The 12,502-nt window shown below is 33.5% G+C and overlaps 1 protein-coding gene across 1 annotated transcript in view; it reads left to right on the top strand.

The window, feature by feature from the left end:
• The window catches only part of TMTC4 (transmembrane O-mannosyltransferase targeting cadherins 4), a 93,486-nt gene extending 81,315 nt beyond the window's left edge, over positions 1-12,171 (top strand). The window contains exons 15-18 of the mRNA XM_012546242.3: positions 1,147-1,261; positions 3,293-3,405; positions 10,762-10,831; positions 11,859-12,171. Coding sequence (XP_012401696.2) covers positions 1,147-1,261; positions 3,293-3,405; positions 10,762-10,831; positions 11,859-12,007 — 447 coding nt within the window. The 3' untranslated portion in view covers positions 12,008-12,171. The remainder of the gene's footprint in view (positions 1-1,146; positions 1,262-3,292; positions 3,406-10,761; positions 10,832-11,858) is intronic.
• The last annotated feature ends 331 nt before the right edge of the window (positions 12,172-12,502 follow it).

Below are 12,502 nucleotides of genomic sequence, written 5' to 3'. Positions count from 1 at the left end.
AATATTAATTCAATATGCATTTTAAAATGCCTACTACATAAAAGGCACAAGGCAACCTCAGAACGAGGAACACCTCATTCTGTCTCACCTCTGACAAACTAGTAGTCTGACCCTAAACAAATAACTTACCTACAAAGTTGCCCACTCAAAGTTAATTCTTAAATTTTATTACCAATTGCCTGTCAGTGGTATAAATTCCTCCATACCACTGAATTCAATACCTAATCTGTATCTCTCACACACACACATATATGAATAGGCAGCATAACTAGTTACTAGGGGATACAAAGAAAAGCACTTAAAATGTTTACCCTACCCTCAAGGAATTTAGAATTCATTGTTGAATACAACATGGAAACAAATAAATAGACTAAAATATGAAGAGGCAGAGAGCACTGACAGCTGGTAGGATCAGGGAAGGCTTTTCATGGAATATAAAATCCTTGAGCTGTACAGGAAGCTAAGGATTCTAAGAGGCAGTAATGATGAAAGAAGGCACTTTAGCTACGCAAAACAATCTGTACAAAGGCTTAAAGGTTGTAAAGGAAATGGCCACTTCAGGGAACCACAAGAAGGAAAGTTTAGTAGAAACATAGGAACCACAAGAAGGAAAGTTTAATAGAAACATAGAATGTGCTAAGGGGAATATTAGGAAGTAAACTTGGAAAGGGAGGTTGGAGGCAAATTTTAAAGGACTTTAAATACTGTAGGCTTATGTATGTATTACAATATCAATTCAGAAGTTATATGCTAGATCTATTAGACAGGGAAAGAGATTAGACAGGGGAATCAATTGGGAGATATTGCCATAGTCCTGGAGAAAGATAATGAGGACTTTGAACAAGGATGGCTGTCATGAAAAGAGAAAAAATAGATGAGATAGATATTGTAGACTACTGATACTTTGCAGTATATAGTGTATGGGCAGTGAGGAAAGAAAAGAATCAGGCTTTCAACTGACTCCCTTTCTATAATGTGAATATATATATATATTTAAAACACAGCATCATTAAATAGGAATTTTTTTTTCATCTTAAATGATACTTGGAAAATTCAGTCTTCTAAATTTTAATTTAGTCACAGAAACTTAAAAAAAGAGAATTGAAAATAAAGGGAAAATCATTTAAATTGTTACATTATTTTCAGTATGCAGACTTGAATCGTCCCCTAGAAGCATTGAATGCGTGGAGAAATGCAACTTTTTTGAAACCAGAGCACACTTTGGCTTGGAATAATATGATCATACTGCTTGATAATACAGGTATAGTTATTTTTAACAATGTGTTTGAACTTTAGTGATGGTGGTTCTATGTAAATTCAAGATAATAACATAGTTATAATGTCACTTAATAAGAACTATATGTGACTCATTTGTTTGCTTTTTTAAGGTCCCAGATTAATCAGATTAATGTTTACTAAATAAATGAAGCTTTCTTTTCTATCTAATTTTTAGCCATGTAAAATAAAATTTTTGAGAAAACTAAGATACCATTGTAGCATTGTAAAATTTAAGGCTGATGCATTCACTTATTTGACAACTTTAGTCATCTGTCTAGACATAGCCAAGAAACCTTAAGTAAGGAGAAAAAAAATTTTTAAAAAAGCTCTTGCAAAAATTGATATACCCAAGCTTATGAACTTTAATCATGAGAGTCCCTTGGTCCATTTGTTTGTTATTTCCATTTTAGAAACAGTTGTAACAGACTTAGTTAATCTGATATTCTAGCCCATAGGAAATTTGAAGGGTTAGGAAGATTTATTGACCACAGGAACAATGATCATTGTTAAAGAGTGATAGTTGGAGGCCTGTTAAAGGTCTATAACCATACTTTGAAGTTTTAGAGTCACTGCCACATTTGGGGTTGCTCAGTCACCCAACATGTTTTTATGTATTCCATAATTGTTTGTGAGACCCCTTTAGTAAAAGATTTCTGCATATAGACCTAGTCTGAAAGCAAAGGAAAGAAAAGTAAAACTACAAATTCAAAGAACATAATAGGCTAAGATAATTAAATGTTGACATAAGTACAGACCTAATAATCCTTACCATATTAGGAAACAGGTAAAAACCTGATGTGATTGTGTATTCATACCTTTTCTTGATTGAATAATGCTCAGTATACTCTCAATAATAAAAGAAAATAGACAATATATTTAGAGAGATTGCCATCCAAATTCTTTTTTAAGTTTGAAAATTTTAAAGTAGCTAGTTCAGTCATTTGACTTATTCAGCCTTGATGCCGGAGTAGTAAGGCACTGAAAAACCATGAAGAGATGAGAGAATTGAAAAGATGATCTAATCACATAGTTTTCATGATTGTTATTTCTAAAATAAAAAGCTAACAAAGAGATCTGTTGAGTTGCCTATATTAGTCTGTGTCTCTTAAGAGAATAAAAATGGATGGGGCAGCTAGATGGGGCAGTAGATAGATCCTCCTGAATTCAGGGCTGGTACTCTGAGTTCAAATTTGATCTCAGATACTTAACACTTCCTAGCTGTGTGGCCCTGGGCAAGTCACTAAACCTCAATTGCCTCAGCAAAAAAAGAGAAAAAAATTGAATAAACATACATACATATATATGTATATTTAAAGTTTTCAAGTAGGAATATTAGAAAAGACTTATTGAAAGTTTTATCTATTCTACCTTTTTTATTATAACTAGCTTCTGTAAGGAAATACCTTCATATTACTTCTGAAGACTATAAAATATCCTTTAATCAAATACTATTTGAATATGATTACAATTGAGATAAATTGCAGAGCTGTTTCCCATTATGAGGACCAGTTTATGTAAACATTCTGCTCCATTCTCCATTATGGATATATTATTATAAATTAATCACAAAGATGTAAAATCTTTAAATCTAAAGTTTTCTTTTTTCTAATTATTTTATGTGTTGCTTTTTTGTGTGTTCTTTTGGATCAGCCTACCATAAAGAAGAGAGCTGGCCTCAGGGCCAAGACTAGTACTCATTGTTCTATGAAATTCTTTTAAGACTATAACTTGTCTTAAGAATTATACTATACTGATGTCACCTGCATCAGTAAAGGGAGTTCTACTATACAATTCCTCAAGGGAATTGCCTATAACAATGAAATAAAAGGTCCAGACCTTATTCTTATCCTTTGATCTATATTCTCAAGTTTCTTAAAATAAACAAATAACTTTTTTCTTGGCAATTTTGATTCGTTTGTATGCATAATTTTTTAATTATAGGAAGATAGATCAAATACCAGGAAATATTTTAAGGTGTAATTCACTTTGTTGTTTTTCTTTTTCATTATCCTAGGTAACTTAGCCCAAGCTGAAGCAGTTGGAAGGGAGGCATTAGAATTAATACCCAGTGATCATTCTATTATGTTCTCATTGGCAAACGTACTGGGGAAATCCCAAAAATACAAGGTTTGTAAACTGTAGTTCACTAGATTTTCTGTAATTAGAAATAGCATCTAATAAAAGCCACCAGTATTACTTTTGCATATAATGAAATCCAAAGTTAGTCCAAAATTATAATAAACTGGTTTTACGAATGGAATCTACAGGTTTATTAGACAATGGTATACTTGGTAGAGCATAATCAGTTTGTATCTTGAAGAAATTGTGCTAAAAGCAAATCTTCAAGATGGAAAATAAATATATGTATTTTCATGTCAGAATTCATGCCTCTGCTTGAAAGGGAATAGACACACCAAAGGAAGGCTGTATATTTTAAGAGCCATGAAAAAAGAAAAGCGGCTCAACAGATCTGTGTTTTCCTTTTTCTACAAAGGACAGGTTGCAGAGAAAGAATCCTCATGTCCTAAAGGACTCTCCCTAAATGAATCTTTCTGATAGTAGAGATATGCACTCATAGTATGGCTGCAACTAACCCTTTCTAGTCCGAGTGCTTGGATTTGTTTGCTTCCATATCAGCCAGCCCTTTGGATTTTGTTTATGGGGTGACATCTTTTACAAAAATCATAATATAACCCAGGGAGCATAAATTAGGCCTACATATGATTGGTTCTTGTTCTCCTCATCTGAGATACATGATAGAGTAGCTGTGACCATTTAGAATTAGAAACACACACATGTACACACTCACACATACCTACATACTTACACACATAAAACCCTTTAGCACTGATACTGGCACTAAATATGAATCCAAAATATACTACAAAATGAGTTTGTGTCATGATCACAGGATTAGAGATCCAAAGATGGAAGGGACTTCAGAAATAGCCCAACCCTCTACTTTTATAAATAAGGAAACTTAGTGCCAGACAAATTAAATAACTTGCCTGATATCATACATATAACAAGTTTCAGAGGCAGAATTTGAATCCAGATGCTATGACTCCAGAAAAGGATGCTTAACCATATTTGTGTCTTGGACCCCTGTGATCATTATGGTAAAACCTGTGGACCCCTTCTCCATGATTCTAAATCTATAAAAGAAAATGTGTAGAATTATGAAGAAACAAATTATATTGTTACAGTATCAAAATATTGTTCAATGTATCTTAGTTAAGACCCTCTGCTCTAGAACCAGAGCTCTGAATCAATCATGCTACTAGAAGATAGACTTCAGTTCTCAGTATTTTCAAGAATAACATGCCTTCCTTACATTTTCATGGAAAAAGTATCTTCTGTTTCAAAGTTATCATCTTCTTTAATAACTAATATAATGAATAAAAAATATCCATTCATAATATTTTAAATTTGATTCCTTTTGTCTTTCAGGCACTATGAACTTAGCATATGGTATTTGGAAAATGTTGACTGATTAACTGGTTCTGCCCTATTCTAGAGTAATGAAATATTCCATTCAATATAAACTTTTTTTCTCAAGAAATTATCTTTTTTTAAAATAATAGCTTTTTATTTTTCAAAAACCATGCAAAAGATAGTTTTCAACATTCACCCTTGCAAAACCTTTGTGTTCCAAATTTTTCTCTCTTCCTTCCCCTCCCCTAGACAGCAAGTAATCCAGTATAGATTAAACATGTACATTTATTCTAATCATATTTCCACATTTATCATGCTTCTCAAAAGAATAAGATCAAAAGGGGAAAAAAGAAAAACAACAACAACAACAACAACAACAAGGTAAAAATACTATGTCATGCTCTATATTTAGTCACTTTAGTTCTCTCTCTGGATGCAAATGGCTCTCTCCATCACAAGTCTTAGAATTGGCCTGAATCACTCTTTTTTTTTAAAGGGCCACATCCATCACAGTTGATCATCACATAAACTTCTTGTGACTATATACGATGTTCCCTTGGTTCTACTCACTTCACTTAGTATGAGTTCATGTAAGTCTTTACAGATCTTTCTGACATCACCCTGCTGATTGTTTCTTATAGAACAATAATATTACATAACATTCATATATCATAACTTATTCAGCCATTTTTCCAACTGATGGGTATCCACTCAGTTTTCAGTTTCTTGCCACTACAAAAAGGGCTGCCACATTTTTTTTTACAAATGTGGTCCTTTTCCCCTTTCTTTGATCTCCTTGGGATATATACCCAGTAACCCTTTGAGCATAGTTCCAAATTGCCCTCCAGAAAGCTTGGATCAGTTCACAACTCCACCATCAATGTTCACTGTAAAATTTCTACCACAATCATAAATTTAGCCCCATTGCTCATACTTATTATGACTGATAGTGTCATTATTGCTTCCCTGTGCTTTAAAAAATAATAATCTTTCTAATTTTTGCTTAGGTTTTTTGGTCGAAACATCCTTATAAAAAAGAAAAAAAGTGAATTTTTTTTGTCTTTTGTTTAAGTTCATATGTCTAGCTATCTGTGTTAGGGTATGTCAGTTTTAATCCCAGAAACCCCATAGACGTAGATCTTTATCACTGTATTGCCTATACAGTCATTGTTATTTTTTGTCATCTCACAGCCTATAAATGGGAGCTTTTTGCTTTATGTATTTCTTTTGATTTCCACTTCATATTGCATTTTTTTTTTCAGATGAAATTGAAAATGCCTTGTAAGGCAAGGGAAGAAAGCCAGGTTTCCCATTTCCCCAAACATCTTATAGTATAAATATACAGAACATTGAGAAAATATAATATAGAAGAAAAAAATCTATTACAAAGAATTTTAATGTGCATTTCATTGGGGCAATGGATATAATATTTATGTGTACCTCCTTGAACCATGATACTAAATGAGTAGTGTGGCATTTATTAAATAGTTACAAGTTAAGAATTCAGAATTTTTGTGAATAAATTTATTATAATAGAAATTTGTCATGCAATTTCCTCAGGAACACAATGCAATGGGTAGAGTGCTAGGCCTGGAGTCAGGAAGACTCATCTTCCTGAGTTCAAATCTGGTCTCAAGACACTTACTAGCTGTGTGACCATAGATAAGTCACTTAACCTTGTTTGCTTCAGTTTCTTTCTGTGTAAAATGAGCTGAAAAAGGGAATGGTAAAAATCAGTCCAGATTCTTTGCCAAGAAAACCCCAAATGAGGTCACTAAGAGTTGGGCACAATCAAAAGGACTATAAACAACAACAAAAAATTAATAAATGTATTGACAAGTACATCTAATGCTGTTTGATCATCTACTTCCCCTTTATTGCTTTATTGTATTCCACATGTGGATGATGTGGTGCTGGATTATGAAATCGACTTTTGTTTTTGTGTCATAGAATGGCAGGAGAATGGGAATTCTGGGAAGAACCCTCTCGCCATTAAGTGACTCTGATGCTAAATAACTGTAAATATCAGAAATCAAGTGAGCACACCACTCCAGCCTTGCATACTTCTCAGAACTCATAACATCCATTGTAGGTGCCACTAATTTTATTATTATTAGAATAACTGATGTGTATATAAAGCACTTTAGGTTTACAAAATGCGGTAGAAACAATCTGGCATTTCACAACAACCTTGTCAAGTGAGCACCAGATATTTTCATTTTTCAGATGTGGAAACTGAGATTGAGAAATTAAGTGACTTGTCTTTGGTTTTTGTAAAGGGAAAATAATGAGACTACAACATACTACTTTGGCAATTATATAAAGTTGGTTAGGATTTTATTGGTTTACTCATTTCTCTCAAAAAAAAAAAAAAATACAGAATGCCCATGCTCTGGAGCACTTATAAGTTGGGTCTCCAAACTATGAGAGTTAATTCTTCCTGCAGGGTTCTGTGAGGCCAATTTTATTTTGATTTGAAGTATCTCCAAAGCCCTTAATGTTTGGTTTGTTTTTTTTTTGGGGGGGGGGACGACATTGTTTGTTTTCTGGTTATACATGTACATTCATTTTTTTTTAACACATTTCTTTATGAATCATGTTGAGAGAGAAAAAATCAGAACAAAAGGGGAAAACCATGAGAGAGGAAAAAAAAAACAGAAAAAAGTGAATAAAGCATATGTTGATTTATATTCAGTCTCCATAGTTCTCTCTCTGGATATAGATGGCATATTTCATTCAGAATTTATTGGGATTGCCTTGGCTCACTGAGTTGCAGAGAAGGACCAAGACTTTTATAGTTGATCATCACACAATCTTGCTATTAGAGTGTACATTGTATTCCTAGTTCTGCTTGTTTTAATCAGCATTAGTTCGTGTAAATCTTTACAGGTCTTTCTAAAATCTGCTTGTTCATCATTTTTAATAGAAAAATAATATTCCATTACAAAGTCCTTACTGTTGTACTTTTTTTTGTCAATTGGTATATCAATTGAGAATTAGTTAGATATGCCTGACTAACTTTAGAAGGGAGTTTTTACTAAGATGCTGTAATAAGATTAAGTGCAATAAAAAATCCTCCCAAAAGTTAGTGACACAATCTTCCACTAGTATGTGGTCATCTTCTAAAATGGGTTCTTATCATGGGATCAGCAAAAACTTTTTAAGAAAATATTTCAATAACTATATTGCAAAATATTTGATTTCCTTTGTAATTCCAGTAATCCCATGTATTTTATCATATGCATTTAAAAACATTCTGAGAATATTAACAATAACAATAAAATAACATCTAATATATAGCCCCTCTTAGAGAATTAATACTGTACTAAATAAATGCTTTACAAATATCTTGTTTTATCCATATAACAACCCTGGGATATAGGTGCTGTTATCTCATTTTACAGGGAAGGAAACTGAGGCAAACAAAAATTAAATGATTCACCCATTGCCACACAGATAATAAGTATTTATAGCTAGACTGAACTCAGACCTGCTTCATTCCAACCCCAGGGTTCTATCCACAACACCATCTAGCTGCAGGGTTTCCCTATTCTGCCAAATAAGTAAATGATGAAAAAAAAAAGTTTTAAAACCCTTGTTCTAAAATATGGAAATTAACATAGGAGTTAAAGCAATGCCCATGAAACATAACCATGTAATTTGTCTCCATCAAGAAATACCAGATTACCTGGTGTTAAGGAAGGCCATTTACCCAACCCTTTCTTGACCTCCAATATCATATTTCCAAATACATATTGGATATCTTGAATTGGTTATCCTGTAGACACTTCAAACTCAACATATCTAAAACTGAACTCTTCTTTCCCCTCCAAATCTTTTCTTTTTCCTTACTTCCCTATTATTTTTGAGGTTACTGCCATCCCACCCCACCCAGTCACTAAGGTTTACAGTCTAAGTGCCATTCTCAACCCCATCTTGCTTCCCATATCCACTTTCAAAAGCCGATCAATTCTTCCTTCATGTTATCTCTCTTCTATGGCTCCTACTCTCTCCTGACACTGCTATCCCCCTGGTGCATCCCCTCATTCTTGGACTACTGCAGCAGCCAGTTGGTTGGTCTTACTGCCTCCAATCTCTAGCCACTCCAGTCCATGCCCTACTCAGGGGCCAAAATGATTTTCTTAAAGTAGAAGTCTTACTGTATCGCCTCACTGTTATCTCCAGGATCAAAGATTAAATTTCCAGTTTGGGTTTTAAAGTCCTTCATAAACTGGATTTTTCCTACCTTTCCAATATTCTTATACCATATTCCCTTAATATTTAGTGACACTGGCTTCTTTGTTCTTCCTCAGACAAGATATTTCGATTCCCAACCGCATTTTCACTGACAGTCCCTCATGTCCAGAATTCTCTCCATCTTCATCTCTGCCTCCTGGCTTCCTTCAGGTGCTAAGTAAATATCCAACCTTCTGCAGCCTTTCAGAAAACTTTTTTCTTAGCTTCCTTAATACTTATGCTTCCCTTCTGAGATTACCCTGACTGTCTTAATTGTGCATTATTGCTTGTATGTTATCTCAGAGTGTGAGTGAGCTCCTTGAGAACAGAACCTGGAGTTTTTTGTTTTTGTTTTTCTTTAACATTCATTATATTTTCAGTGTCTTAGCACAGTATTTGGCACCATCTCCCTTTCCTACTTTGTCCTCAATTTAATTCCCTTCCTTACCACCTCAATGGGAATCCTGCCATTTATACTTCAGACAACACCATCACCACCATATTAATCTTCTTAAGATTTTTTTTGATCATTGGTATATTGTTAGCATAGGATTTTTTTGTTTTTTTGTTTTAGTAGTAGACTAATGTTGGTCCGAATATAAGGATCACAGGCTAAAATAACTTTATAGATATAAACAGAATTTTCAAAAGAAGAAATTAAAACCATTTCTAGTCATATGAAAAAGATGCTTTAAATTACTGTTAGTAAAATGTGAATTAAGACAACTCTGAGATACCACTACATACCCCTCAGATTGGCTAAGATGATAGCATTTAATGCCAAATGTTGGAGGGGGTGTGGGAAAACTGGGACACTAATACATTGTTAGTGGAATTGTGAATGGATCCAGCCATTCTGGAAAGAAATCTCAAACTCTTCCCAAAGGGCTATCAAACTGTGCATACCAATTGATCCAGCAGTATTCCCAAAGAGATCTTAAAGGAGAAAAAGGGACCCACATGTGCAAAAATGTTTGTGGCAGGTCTCTTTGTAGTGGCAGGAAAATGGAAACTGAGTGGATGCCCATCAGTTGGGGAAAGACTGAATAAGTTATGGTATATGAATGTTATGGAATATTATTGTTCTGTAAGAAGTGATCAGGAGGATGATTTTAGAAAGGCCTGGAGAGAGTATGAATTGATACTAAGTGAAATGAGCAGAACCAGGAGATCATTGTACACAGCAACAATAAGACTCTACTATGATCAATTCTGATGGATGTGGCCCATCAGTGAGATGATTCAGGACAATTCCAATGGTTTTCTGCTGGAGAGAATCATCTGCATCCAGAGAGAGCGCTGCGGGGACTGAGTGTGGATCACAACATAGTATTTTAACCTTTTTTGTTGTTTGCTTGCTTTTTGTTTTCTTTCTCATTTTTTCCCTTTTAGATCTGATTTTTTCTTGTGCAGCATGATAATTGTGGAAATATGTATAGAAGAATTGCATATGTTTGGCATATATGCCAATTGGATTACTTGCAGTCTAAGGGAGAAAGCGGGGTAAGAGAGAGAAAAAAATTTGGAACACAAGGTTTTGCAAGGGTGAACGTTGACAACTATGCATATATTTTGAAAATAAAAAGCTTTAAAAAATAAAAATAAAGAAATTTGCAAACCATGGACCACCGAGGCTAATATGCTTTCTTGTTGTTGCTGTTGATTTTTTTTTCAGTTCCAAATTCTCTCTCTCTCTCCATCCACTGCTCCCCCACTCACTGAGAAGACAAATACAATTCCCATTATAGTTAATATGCTTTTAAATAATCTGTACAAGTATTTTGCGTTTTGACATCTCAATTATTTACTTAGGAATCTGAAGCTTTATTCCTCAAGGCAATTAAGGCCAATCCAAATGCTGCAAATTACCATGGTAATTTGGGTAAGATACTTTTTTTTTCCCTTTATGAATCTTACGATAGTATAGTTTCTAATGAAGTGATTTCATTACTTAAAGCAGTGTTCAGAGAATTGTTTTAGACTTACTTGTCTGTGCTGCCCTCTAAAAACAGAAAGACAAAAATGCATACTTCAGGATTCCCTTCATTAAGTTTCCTTCATTTCGTTATTGCAAACATGTTTCAGATTTTTAAACCTTGCCATGGTTGCCATGACCAATAGATAAATTCATCACCAATTAGATATTAAGGTTTTCATGATGATTCTCTGTAGTTACACTGGTCCTCAGACAAACAAGTCTATCAAGGAAACTGTATTTGAATCCTTTCCAGCATAATAGAAGCTCTCAGAATTGGCACTTTTGGCTTTACTTTTGAATGCCTAATTAAGCACATGCTACAATGAAGCATTAGAATTAATTGTTTTGTTCTTTTTTTTAATGGGTGCTGAGGCCTCATCCTTCCCAAGTGATATGGGAATCTTCTAGATCTTCTGTCTTCAGGTTTAGGATAGGGGAGATGTTTGGGCCCTCCTGGAACATTGTATTGCTCGTCAAGTCATTACAACATCTAATCTATTTATAGAACTGGTAGCATTTTAAATTCAAATTTATATAAATGAACTAATGACAATGTTTTAGAATCAAATTATTTCTCTACTTTTTCATTGCCTTGTTATTTTTGAAGTCCCTACCTTTCAGTTACAGAATATACAAATATTATTGTGCTTAGTTAGAGATAGCTAGAGAAATCTTGATTGAAAAATAAATTTACGATAGCTTATTTCTTGTGTTACATATTTTATTTATATGAAAAAATGACCACATGCCTAAAGCTAAAAGATTAAAATTTTAGCACAATCTAGGAAAAATCAGTACTAGCCTTAAATAAAAGTTTGCCCTGTATCAGTGCTATGATGTATTTTAATGTTTTTTTCCTTCAAGAAATGATTGAAAGTTTTGCAAATTATGCAGAAAGACTTCCAATAAAAACTGCTCCTTGCTGTTTCAGCTGTGCTTTACCACCGTTGGGGAAACTTTGACTTAGCCAAGAAATACTATGAAGTTTCTCTGAAGCTTGACCCTCTGGCACCAGGGACCAAGGAAAATTACAATCTACTAAAAAGAAAACTAGAACAATTGCAAACAAATAGTGTTTGATCATTCTTTTCTCTCTCTTTTGTCTCGCATGATACAGATCATTAATGTCTTATGATTTTTTTAACCATGTAAAAAAGTTTTAGTAAATGGTGTTAAATTTGTTTTTTTTATATGAAAATAAAATAAAAACATGAACATACCAAAAAACTATTGCAGCTCCAACAATATGCTTGATGTTTTTATTGGAAATGCATTTTTTTTCAGCCAACTTATAGGTTCTAAAAATTCAATTCTAGGATAAAGACGTTTTCTAATTTAAAAAGAAAAATATCTTGAGCTAACTTTTAATTTCTACCAAACCAAAATTTACAATGGGCATGTGAAAAATAGTTAAGCATCAGTGAGTACTATGAACAACATCCATCATGATGGAGAATTGACAAAACTGATTTGAGAAATTTACACAAATAGCACAAATATTTCTCTATCTGTATATTGCTTTTTTTATTTAGTGACAAAAAATGAACAGTTTTTTTGTTTGATCTACTCTTTGTA

This window comes from Sarcophilus harrisii, chromosome 3 (genome assembly GCF_902635505.1).
Source record: "Sarcophilus harrisii chromosome 3, mSarHar1.11, whole genome shotgun sequence".
Classification (NCBI taxonomy): Eukaryota; Metazoa; Chordata; class Mammalia; order Dasyuromorphia; family Dasyuridae; genus Sarcophilus; species Sarcophilus harrisii.
This window is presented reverse-complemented; position numbering and strand designations above follow the sequence as displayed.